The sequence below is a fragment of the Lepidochelys kempii genome, chromosome 4 (genome assembly GCF_965140285.1).
Source record: "Lepidochelys kempii isolate rLepKem1 chromosome 4, rLepKem1.hap1, whole genome shotgun sequence".
NCBI lineage: Eukaryota > Metazoa > Chordata > Testudines > Cheloniidae > Lepidochelys > Lepidochelys kempii.
The window spans coordinates 66,738,377-66,751,520 of record NC_136383.1 but is presented as its reverse complement, the minus strand read 5'-3'; the positions used below and the strand labels follow the sequence as shown (position 1 = coordinate 66,751,520).

General features: G+C 37.5%; 1 protein-coding gene across 1 annotated transcript in view; it reads right to left on the bottom strand.

The window, feature by feature from the left end:
* Positions 1–5,128: 5,128 nt before the first annotated feature.
* Positions 5,129–13,144, bottom strand: part of TLL1 (tolloid like 1) — a 200,234-nt gene continuing 192,218 nt past the window's right edge. The window contains exons 20-21 of the mRNA XM_073341559.2: positions 10,561–10,811; positions 5,129–7,128 (exon numbers count right to left, since the gene is read on the bottom strand). Of these exons, the coding sequence (XP_073197660.1) occupies positions 6,994–7,128; positions 10,561–10,811 (386 nt within the window). The 3' untranslated portion in view covers positions 5,129–6,993. The remainder of the gene's footprint in view (positions 7,129–10,560; positions 10,812–13,144) is intronic.

The following is a 13,144-nucleotide window of genomic DNA, read 5'->3' as shown; positions in this document are numbered from 1 at the left end:
AGGCGTTCTATGCTTTACAGATAAATATCATACAAATGTATACTTAAAATGTGGAGACTTTAAAGGGTAAATTTTCAGTGACTAATAGTGGGAGGCAACAACCTCCAATTATTAATAGGTATTGTGCAGTTATGTTACCACACACTAAGCTAAATATGTACTCATAAAATTTCCCCAATATAAAGGTTCTCTTCACATCATGAGAAAGGTCTTTTAGCTGTACAGCTAAAGCCCATTTCTGAAGGATTTATGAGTTCAGATTAGCATGATAATGACCATTTTATGTGCCATTAGAGTCAATCTGATGATCAAATGCATGATTTGGACATCCTTTTTAAGTCCCCACATTTGAAAGTTGGGCCCATGGTGTTGCAGTCCAAAGGAAGTCACAGGGTGAAACAGTGCTCTGATAGTACTGCAGAACTCTTACAGCACCATGTTCTCCTTAAAGTCCCATCATGTAAGATAGAGTACAGCCATCTATATACTCTGAGGCAGACTACTGGCAGTAGCTGAGAGTAGGGAGAAGGGCTGCCTCAGCAACCCATTCCTCTCTCCAGCACCCACCACCTCTCTTAGCAGAGTCCCTACACAGCCACAGCACTGAAAATGAAGGTGATGTAAAACAGTAACTTTGCACGGCTGTCCCAAACACTCAACAGGTTAGCAAAAATTTTAAATCAAGTTTAGCAGGTTCAACCATTTTTTTCTTTTAGCTGGAGAATGTCATTTTTAAGGTAGGCATAGTACACTGTAATGTTCCTAGCCTGAAGTGGCTACTGAAAATCATATCGCTTTTAAAGTTTGGCTCTTAACTTAACCCTATGATGCTGACGTGACTTGCAACCACTTGCTGTACTATAGGATTTGGATTTTTTTTATTCTCTGTACTAAGATGGTTGAAATCTTAAAAGCTGTATTGTGTGCTCTTTAAAATACCCTATGCAAAAGAGTCTTTTTTTAAAGGGAGTCAGAATTTTCCTACAGAACTCAACATGGCTTTATGATTAAGGTGGAGACTGGGGAAGGGAATTCTATTCATGGCTCTACCTTAAATGTATTATGTGGCCTTGAGCAAGTCAGAAAGAGCCAAATTAATACAAAAATGTGTCCTTTAATTTAGAATGCCTCAGGTTTTGGATCCCCAAATTGAGACACTGAAGGCCTGATTTCCAGAGGTGCTGATCACCTGGATATCCCTTTGACTTCACCTCCTTATGCCTGTTTTCTCATTTGTAAAATGGGGCAAATAAGACTTATCTCCCTTATGGGGATCTTCTGAAGCTACGTTTGTTAATTTGTAAAGCACGTGAAGAGTCAAAAATGAAAAGTGCTATATGAATTTAATCCTGTACCACTCAAGTAAATGGAAGCTTTGCCATTAAATTGATCAGGTGCAGGATTGAGCCCTATAAGTCCAAACTATTACTATTGCCATTATTTAGTATACTAATAGCTTGATAACTAGAGCTGGGCAGAGAAAGACAATTCTGATTCCCAGAAGATTTTGTTATTCAAAATCTGGTTTCATGATGATTAGGAACAAAACTTACTTAGTGGGTCAGGAGAGCTAAAGAGTAAGGTATTTAATTTCCCTTTTGCTTCAGTCTTCATTAAAAAGGCTACTTGTGACTAAATGCTGAATATGAGAACATAAAAATGACCATACTTGGTCAGACCAAAGGTCCATCTAGCCCAGTATCCTGTCTTCTGACAGTGGCCAATGCCAGGTGCCCCAGAGAGAATGAACAGAACAGGTAATCATCAAGTGATCCATCCCCTGTCGCCCATTCCCAGCTTCTGGCAAACACAGGCTAGGGACACTATCCCTGCCCATCCTGGCTAATAGCCATTGATTGACCTATCCTCCATGAACACAATGAATATTAACAACAAAGGGTAAGGAACATAAGCCAGAATAGAGAAAGAACAGGTTAAAGAATATTTAGCTAAATTAGATATATTCGGGTCAGCAGGGCTGGATGACGTTCATCCTACAGTTTGTAAGAACCAAACTGAAACAATCTTGGACCCATACGAGATAATCTTTGAGAATTCATGGAGGAGAATAATGTCCCAGGGGACTTGAAAAGGGCATAGTTTAAGCATCTTTAAAAGGGGAGACTAAATGGACACAGGGAATTAAAGATCAGTCAGCCTAACCTGCATACCTGGAAAGATACTGGAACACAATTACACAATCAATTTGTAAGCAGCTACAGGTTAAGAGGATGACAAGTAACAACTAACATGAATTTGTCAAGAACAAATCTCGCCAAACTAACCTAATTTCCTTCTTTGACAGGGTTACTGACTTTGATTACCTTAATTACAACATGCATAAGAATATCTGTGTTACTTCAACTATCTCTATATATATTTGCCCCATGAGCTAAAATTGAGATTTCTAAGGGGAAAAACTGAAGAACTGCATTATGGCATTAGTTATGCTAGTAAGCAAAAGGTAATTCAGGATAAGCCATTTTTCTTTTCTTTTTGTTTTGAACATGGGTTGGGTTGCAAGAACTTAGCTCACCATACAATTCACTGACTTGAAAACAGATCATTTTTATGTTGTCTAGAGTTCAGATGTAGTTTCAGGGATGACAAAGAGTAGTGACTACCCTACACATCTAGCTAATTCCATAAGCCTTCTTTAGCATAGATGGAAGCAATATAGTACAAAGCATTCTAATGCATATGAAAGATTAATTGGAGAATTAGCACATCTGTTACACAAGTGTTGGTTTTAAACTGTACATGCTTTCACTCAGCCTCTGTGAAATAAAATACTTATAATGTAATTCAGCCAAATTCCATTCATCATTGCATCACTGCAACCACATAGGCTTTGAAAAAAGCCAATGGTGTTGCCAGGGTAAACAGAGGGAAGAATTTAGCCCACTAAGATCTCTTTCTTTTTATAAATTAACTATGTATCTCTTCATTCTGGTGTAATTATATTTTTAATCCTCTGTTCAGTTTTTTTGCTCCTGTCATTGCAATAACTTTTGTATGCTAGATTTCATTCTTCACATTTATATCTAATTAATTTTACAAGCATCTAAATGAAAAACAGCAGTGATGCTTTAATTTCAGCCAATTACTAACTTAAGAAATCACATATGCCTTCATTACCTTACTCTGCCACCCTTATTCATGGGGCTTGATCCAACAACACTGAAGTCAATGGAACAGTTACCATTGAGTGCAGTGGACATTTGATCAGTATTGTCTATACCCAGCTCTCTGGAGCAGGGTCTATGCTATTTGTTTGTACAGTGCCAAGTACAGTGGGATCCTAACCCCAATATGGGATCCATAAATCCTACCACAACAAAAATATTAATAAATAATAATAACAACAACAGAAGGGCTGGGTGACCACTCTCAAACTGTGGCCACACGCAAATTGTAATGAGAAGGTGTGGCACAGGGACTACAGGGCCAATATATAATGCTTCATCTTGAGCTGAACAGAAATCGGTCAGTTCAAGAGTTAGCATGGCTTTTATTTTATGAGGTCAACCGCAATTTCCTCCATTTTATAAAAATTAAGCTTGGCCCTTGCTCTCCTGACAAATTGCCAATGTAGCCCTCCAGTGCAACAAAGTCTGCACTCGATTATTTTAATTATTTAAGCTTATAAAATTTCAGCTTTTTTAAATACAAAACCAAAGTTATAGTAATGTTAAACATCTGATCTGGCCGTCACCCCACGTGTAGGTCACCATACAGTAGTTAGCCATTTCATGGTTCTCAGAACAATGTGGAATTATTCACCAAATGTGTAATAATACAAGGACAAATTGAGGACAGAATAACTACCTCACCCCAGACTAACCTCACTTTTGTTAGTTGCTGTGAGATCTTGAAGACCGATGTAATAAAATAGGTTGAATTTAATTGCCATTGGTTGTGTATTATATATATAACAAATTAAGAGGTGAAAACCTTCCAGGGATATACTCCCCTGCTTATTTGGATATAGTGTTAACTTGACCAATTATAATTCTTTTCAGGAGGACAGGGCCAAGGCCCAAAGCCTAAGTGTTTGGGCTCTATTTAGGAAGAGCAAGGAGGGGCTAGGGAATGAAATTACTCCCCTAACTCCAATGTCCAATGTACTCCAATGTCAAGAAGCATAGCAGCCCTCTTTCCCCTCCTACACCGACAGTTGCTATTCCAGTATGTGTCTCAGCCCCTCTGTGCCAAGTATGCACAGAGATGGAGCTACTGGATATGTGGAAACATAGCTCCTGTGGCTGCTCCAAGACTGTACCCCATCCCTTGCATATTGCAGCTTTCTGGATGGACCCATCTGAGTTTGCTCACTTCTCTCCTCAACTTGCCCAGTCTAAGCTGTCTTCCTCAGAATGGAAGTGACTGACCACCCCAATTGCTCACTGGAGATTCAGACACGAAGGAGCCCCTCCCTACATAAACTGGGATGAGCCTACCAAATAATCATCCTCATCGTGGGCCAAATTCTGTGGTCAGAAGAAACTTCACCAAGTGGGGAAATGTGTAGCATGTTGGGGGAGGAAAAAAGGATTGAAATTCTCCTGTGTGGTTAGGGCAAATGTTGTTCAGTTTGCACTACACAGAACTTAGTAAGAAAATATTGTGATGGGACCAGAGGGCAAAAGTTAATAAGGGAAAAAAGATTACATGCAATGATGTGGTGTGAAAAGAGCCCAGCAACCCTGCCCTTTATCCCCTCCTCAAACCCTTCTTCTAGCCCTTTAAATATGTTATTTTAATAAAATGTTTTCTTAAAATGTTTTCTCCATTCCAGAATAGAACAAACTATGCCAGTATATTGTGCATTGAAGTTAAAGCATAGTTTTCTGCTGCATTAAGTTTTATGACAGGAGTTTGTACGGAAAGATTTTGGAGCAACTCTGCTCCACTCTGCCAGTTTATGTTGTTCATTTCTTCTTGTGCAAGCACCCTGAAAGACGATCCATAGAAAAGTAAATCCATGCAATATTAGAAAAGTACAATTATATCCAAAGGAGGAATAAAAATGATTCATTCTTTGAACTTCACTTGTGAGAGTTTTTTGGAAGGGAAAAGGGAGATACAGCAACATAAATCAGTGGTTAATACAGCCAAAGACGCCTACACATGTGTTTAGTTTTTATTTTTGTAAAAAAAACAACCAAAAAAAACCCCCACCAGATTTATTAGTGCCAGTGAATGTTCATGGTGAGGTAACAGGAACTAAGCTAATCTGGGTAGCAACTTACATCAAAGGATATCAAAATAATATTTCTTGTAACATTTCATTTTAATTCTGTTCTTGCTGACTAGAAGTCCCACTTACCTGCCTATGAAACCTTTAAAGAAAAGTTGCTACGGTAAAGCAGGGTTCTGGCAGAACTTGGCACAATTTAACCGTTCATCCATACAACACCTCTCACCTGTCTGGAGCACTCATTCATACATACTTACATAATGCATATACATCATGACTAAAGCCATGTATGGCCTAAAGCACATAGAATAGTTCATTCTAAAAGTAACATATTTCTACATCAAAAGCAGGTCACTGTATTTACAGTGGATGATCTAAGCTCTGCAGGTGGGTTTTTGCTTGAAGATCTTTTCGTTGACATACATTAAAACGTTCAAGTTGTCAAATTATTTATCAAATTAAAGATGTATCTACAGGAAGATCTGTTTGATCATGTGCAAGAATTCTAAGGCAATAGTAGTAGTTGTTCCACAGGACTAGTGCTGCCATTGCAATGATCTCGTCATACGCGTATTAAGTCTTTATTCTTCAGATGCAGCCAGGCATAGTGAGACATTCATGATCTGCAGGTTGTTGGCTCAAAGGTCTAAAACGTCTTCATTGTGTGTTTAATGTTCATGGAATAGCACCAAAGAAATTCTCTTTCAACAACAAATCCTGTTTGTTTTTTGCCATTATAGAAATTCTTATTTCCAGAAAACAAATTATATTGTTCTGTCAATGGGTTGAGAAACGTTTCTTTTGGGTACTACTTTCAGCTTTGTTTCTGATTAGCTAAAACGGATAATTAGCTCGTTCATAAAATGTTCCAAGGAAATACGAGTTAGCAGCAGTTATGATTTTACTACTGAAAATGAAATCAGTAATTGGAGTTTCAGATGATTCTTTTCATGATTATTTCTGTTTCCCAGTGGATAAAGATTGATTTACAACAGGTCTGTTAAACATTAACTCAGTCTCTTATCGGGCTCAGTGCAAAATAAGAGCACATCATCAGTTATACCTTACTTAACCGATACACTTGACATTTTCAATTACTTACTATCCAAATTCTGAGTGTACTAATAATGGCGATGAATAAAATGTTTCAGACTTTTCAATATGCTGGTAAAATGAAATCAGTTACGTTTCAGGAGATGTGATTTTCCAGTTTCAAAATATTGGTAAACTAACAGGAGAGATGAATCCCTACAAAAGTACAGACCAACCTCAGAAGACTTTCCCATTTCATATCTCCTTTTATGGTCTTTGCATGCACTGTATCCTTGATACAAAGCCAAAGCAATTTCAATAAGATATAAGGACAGTTTTCTGAGTGTGTGACCTGAAGGAGCATTTTTTCTCCTGGACCAGATAATTTTCAGAAGGAAGAACAGTCTGCAAGGTCACTTCCACTGAATTTAAGTGATTGAATCTGCAAGCAGCTATACAAACATCAAGCTGGAAACAAAAGCTTTTATAGTTTCCCTGGAAGCATGCAATGCCTTTTCACCAGCTTTGCAGAGACAGTCAAGCATGGAGCCCACATGTCATCACCATGTCCATTCCATTGGGATGGGTGAAAGTTTCATTGTGAACTAAAATGTTTCTGGTCATATACAATTTGCTTCCAACTGAACCTCTTATATAAAACATTTGTGCTAATAATGTCAGTAAAAAATACGGCTTCCTTCCTCTCCATCACACTAACTCTCTCTCTCTCTTTCTTATTTTCTGGCATAGAGGTTCTTGCGTTATTTTTTGGTGTGAACACTATCTTGATATTTTATACTTCTGTATCGTATATGAAATCCTTTCTTGTTGATTGTATCATCAGTATGAAAATGGAGTAAAACGGCATCCCCAGCTGAATAAATTTCTTCTGGTGGCTAGGATAAATAAGTACATAAATAAAGTTATTTTTTTCACCTTTGACTCTATTAGTTCTTTTTCAGTTAAGATATTTTCTTATATGGATTTTTTTATTCCTCTTTAAGCAGTATAATTTAACAGCACCATTCACAGTGGATAGAACCAATACCACCATTCAAGGTGGATGCAACACCTTTACACAGGCAGCCCTTGGTCTTAGTCTAGGTCTTAGTCTAACATTATAAAACAACGGAGCAACACATTTCAGAGACTCATACAGCATTTTTCCAGAACAACATAGTGAAAAATGTAATAGGACTATACACACTGGAACAGACCCATAGTCTATCTTGTTCAGTAGCCTGTCTTTAACAGTGGTCAGAACCAGATGCTTTAGAGGAAGATGGAAGAAACCCCACAGTAGCCAGAGGTGATATAATCTCCACTCCAAGAAGACTCATCCTAGCCCCCAAGAGGATAACCCTGAAGTATGAGGTTTTAACTTTTTTTTTTAGTATTAACTATTATAACTGGATATTCTTGTTATCCGTCCAGTCCCTCTTTGAATCTTAAATTCCTGGCATAAATGACATCATGTGGCAATGAGTTCCACAGCCTAGCTATGTGTTGTGTAAAAAAGTATTTCCGTTATCAGTTTTGAATTTGCCACCTTTCCATTCTATTGACCGTTTCCTTGATTTAGTATTAGGAGGCTGGCAGAACTGAAGCTCCCAATATATCTTCTCTATACCACTGATCATTTTATGTACTTTTATCACGTCTCATTTTATTCATCTCCTTTTCAAAGTAAACAATCCCAATCTTTTTCATTACTCTTCACGTGAAAGTTTTTCCATGCCCCAAATCATTCTCATCACCTTTCCTGGACTCCCTCTATTCTGCTGGTCACCCTTTATGGGGTGACCAGTAATATACACAGTATTCCACATGAAGATTAAACACTGGTTTATATAATGGCATTATGTAATTTTCTGTATTATTCTCTACCCCATTCTTATGGCAGCCTAACATTTTGTTTCCTTTTCTCACTGCAGTTGCACCGTGATCAGAGGCCTTTGTTGAGCTGTCCACAATGATGTTCAGGTCCTTTTTCCTCAGATGATACTGTAATATAGAACACTAAGGGTATTAGTAGATTGTGTTTTTTCCTCCAATGTTATTACTTTCCATTACTTTGCATCAGTACTGAATTTCATCTGCTATCATGTTTCCCATTCACCTAATTTGAGTAGGTCTCTCTGAAGTCTACTCTGGATAGACTAACCTATATAATGAAATTATAACAATTCAATACCTCAAAACACCGTGGCCTAAATTCTGCTTTCCACTGTACTGGTACAAATCCAGAGTAACCTCACTGAAATCAGAGGGGATAGTCTGGAATTATACTGCCATAATGGACAGCAGAATATAGTCTAATTTGGATGCTCTGCTAAAAATCTATCCTAGTACAGTAAAGTCTAGAAAAGCCAGATGGCAACTAAACTGTGTAATGTAGACATGACAAACTAGTATTGCTGTCCTCAAGAAAACTAGCCATGGGTAAATTTTAAAAGGTTAAAACATTCAGTGCAGTTAGAATGCTTGTTTGGAGTGGATCCAAACTTTTATATGCCTACTCTTTCTATCTCCACAATGGCTCCTACTTACCACAATTAACATGACCACCCCTATCTTCTGATGATCCCATTGCTTAGCACCGCAGCTCTATTGGGATCTGGTTTATACTGAATTCAAATTTTGCCCCGCTTGGGGCTGTGCTCCCAGAGTGCCTGCAGTGCCCTTGACTGCGTAAGATTTGTAATTATTGGTGGTCACACTAGCACTGCAAGGAGATCAACAACATGTGTCTAACTGTAAATGCAGACAATAGGGACAAGTGAGCGGAAGGCTGGGACCTACTAGAGGGTCATAGCTTAGGAAGGATTCTATTATCTATAGGAACATTGCAGCATAGGGAAGTGAGCTTCAGGTGTGTTGGGAGTCTAAAAGAAGAGTTAGAGTCCTCTGCAACCTGCATAAAAGGTTTGAAGCTAGGTCAACAGGTCTAGGCCATTTTTTTTCCCTGAACCTCCTCTCCCTTTATTAAAGGGTGGTCAGTTTAATATAAACTAAATATAAAATCTGGAGCATGCCACTTGAAAAATATTTAAGATTTTTATTAATGTAGCCTGTGCTGTTCCTTGTACTGACAGGTCAGTTATACAAATGATGGACAACAACACATCTGGAGCTTATATACTACACTATGATGTGTAAATCAGATGGATCAGACAGTATCATTTTTATAGCAGGTAATAGCAAGAAGGATGAGATGAGTGAATTGCTTTAGAGAAAGCTAAAACAGTCAGAATATTCACCCATGTCATAAAACTATGAATTGTGTCACCCGGAGGGTGGAACAGGGCTCTGTTCTGACACCTTTATTCATATTTTGGGTCTACTGGCAAAGGTACTGAGGTACTGCTCAGTGTAGAATGTCAGAATTGCGCCCCAGTTGTATTTTTGTTGTTTTGAGAGTTAGTTAGGGTTCTATCATTCTCTCCTTTCCTTTCCCTCAAGCCTAATATGCTTTAAAAGGGGTTGATTTGGCTCTGTTCAGAGCAAGTCAGCCTGAGGTGAGACATCTGGATCCTCATACTTCTTAGGGCTTGACTATTCTTGGTCCCAACATGGCCATACAGGGGAGTAAATGCTCTCTACCACCTCATGTCCGATCTTGTCAAATATTGGCTCTACGTGCAGTGAGACAAACAGAACAAGAAGCAAGAGCTGTACACCAGATACTTACCTTCTTCCCCTGTCAGCAAATGCGTGGAGCCCTGACTCCCCTTTCCTCAACACACTGGGCCTGCAGAGCTAGGCCAGTTGAAAGGGAGACATAAGATGCACCCTTTTAGGGTGGCAGTAAGTTATCTTCTCCCAGGAGCCACAATTCCTTTTCAGAGATCCTACTTGGGTGGCACAGCTATGGAAAGCCTCCTACTTAAGCTAAAATTATTCTCTCATTCTAGGCCTATATTTCTTTAGAATCAGATTAGAAATTAGAAAGGAACAAGAGAACAAACCACGTGACAGATGTTAATCACATTGCTTAATGCAGTACTACGAAGTGCCCAGATACTTAAGTGACGAGTGATGTATATAGAACAGACTAAACAATTTTACTTTCAACTTCATATGCACTAGCATAATGATGCAATAATCTGGCTACAAAGACTACAGAATACTTATTGACTGAAAATATTTCAATGGAATATTTTTTGAAATCATAGAAACATGTCTATTGTTCCAAGATGGTAAAATATTTTATTTATTTTTGACAAAGCTTACAGTTTGGAGAAAACTACCTGACAGGGACCCTGTAAGAATTTTTATTTTGTAGCTTTTCTGTCCATAAATATAAGCTTCAGTTACTGATTACTTACCCCTGATCCGCAAAATCGACCAAGTCTCACACCTGTTGTATCATGGCCATCAAAGAGTTCAACATAGTCATAACCACAATCTGCCTCTTCTTCCACCTCAAATGTCTGAAATGTTAACTCTACTCGGTAGGCACGCTCTGATACTAACAACCACTCACAGTCCATCTGAACTGGGTAGTTGTTGTCACCAAATTGAGCATGAGAGTACAGATCTCTGGGCTTCATTTCAGCTTTCAGTCGACCACCACACTCTGCATGAAGGAAACAAAGAAAGAATAAGGAAAAGCTTTCTTCAGTACAGCTCATCATTCCCTTTTCCTGTAAGGTTAGCCTTGCTCAGGATGAGTAGTTCCTTACCCCACAGATAGGTCTACGGAAGTTAATGGGACTACTTTGCAGAATGAGGTACTACTCTGAATAAGGGTGGCAGAACCTGGCCCATAATTTAAAATTTATTTTTTAAAAGTCATATGGATCTAATTCTGCTTACTGTCTCTAAGTAGTAATTTACAACTTTAATGGAACTTCTTGCCTATAAGGTACTAAAAGAGAGCAAGGAAACCCTTGTGCCCTGCTAAGGCCCAAATGTGGAACTGAACGTGCAGTGAAGAATCAAAATGAGAGTCCAACAAATTTAAATTGTAATAAAATGCTGCAGAATTCATTCCTTTCATCTTGTTATACCCTTAGATACATCATTTCCCATTATGTAAATAATTTTTAACAAAAGAGGATAGCAAATTTGCAGAGAATGTAAATAAACTGTGTGATATCCTTCAAAATATACATTTGAGATGCACATAAGGGCAGCCAAATCAAGCTTTATGCTGGGGCATTACATACTGTATGTCAATATTTTCATAATATATGTATCTATATGAGTTAGTAAATTTCTAATTATATGGTTTACGATACATTTTGTTTTACAGATTCACTCAGGTGTAGCTCGTCAAAAAAAATTCCGAGTTTAAAAATATGTATATTACATTTTATAGAAAAAAACTGTTTTGAATAATGTTACATTTCACTTCATGAAAAAGAATGTTTAGACCCATAAACTGGGCTACAAACAGTTTGCTTGACAGAAGCAGCTATTATTGTATATTTGAAGATCAAAACATAACTATTTTACTTCTTCTGTTCTCAACATTTTAACTAGTTTGAATTAATAAATATTTGTTCTTTGTTATGCATTTTCATTGTGTTTAGCTTTCTATACTACATTGGTGAATTAGAATTAAAGTTAAAGGCACTATTTAAAAGCAGCTAAGAACACATGTAAAACTATATTTTGAAAAAACACTGCATTGTTGTTTAGATTTCTAGGGGAGGTTTGGCTGGGATCTTTTAATTTTAACACCTATGGAGATTTCAATTAAAATAGATCACTTATTTTTACGGGTTCATCTGCTCCTTATTTCTCACCAGGCCAAATTCTTCTGCTTATGACATTCATTTCTACAGTAACTATATCAAAATCTACAAGGAGTTCAGTGGCACCTTAAAGACTAACAGATTTATTTGGGCATAAGCTTTTGTGGGTAAAAAACCACTTCTTCAGATGAGATTCCTTGTTGTTTTTGTGGATACAGAGTAACACGGTTACCCCAATACTTTATACCAAAATCTGTTTATGTTAAGCTCCTCTGCAGTGGCATTATATTTTATGATGAGCTAAAACAAATCCCAGAATCCAAACACATCTGAGCTCTGGAGGAGGGAGGAGCTGGTCATGAACTCTGTGGATCAGGCCCAACTTTAACAACAACAAATTGTGATGTCATATGCTGAAGATTCTGAATTCAGGTAGGAAATAATAATAGGAACACATGGATGCTTAAAACTGCACTTTATCGTATTCATGAAAATGTATCTATTAAGAATCAAGACAAGCAAAACAGAAAATATTATATAATATGTAAGTGGAATGATTCTATTAAACTTGATTTATAGCTCAGCATAGAATTTTAAATTTTTCTAGACAAGCATGTACCATTTTCTGACAAAAACAGAAATCCCCCCATACCTGGTTCACAGGATACCTTCATGAGGTTTCATACATATGTACTTGTGTGCATTTTTTGCACTTCACAACTGCGCATTATCAAAGCTACAGATGAGATGCCTCACCTGGGTTCAGTTTACTGTTTATTCTAATTTACTGGCTACTTCACTTTTTGGTGAATTCAGTTAAGTTTTTGCTTTTGACTGGAATAAGAGGGTAGGTTGTAAGAGGGTTTACACATTTAAGACATAGAACAGCTGTAAAAAAGGAATACTTTTAATCAACTGTATGTACTGTTTCCCCCATATATGCTATGTTTTCTATGAGTTTAAAAGAAATCTCCATCCATATTACCAGCTGCAAAAATTTTAAAGCAAGAATTTCTCACATTTATAAAAGGAGAACCAATTTAAAAAATAGAGAGGAATTTTTCACAAGATCTTAAGTCCACTTTTCCAAAGTGACTGAAGCACTTAGGAACCTAAAGCTCATTAGAAATCAATGGGATTTAGGGTCTGAAGTGCTTATATCACTTTTAAAAATGCACACCACCCCCCCGGTCAGCCTTTGAGATGGGGA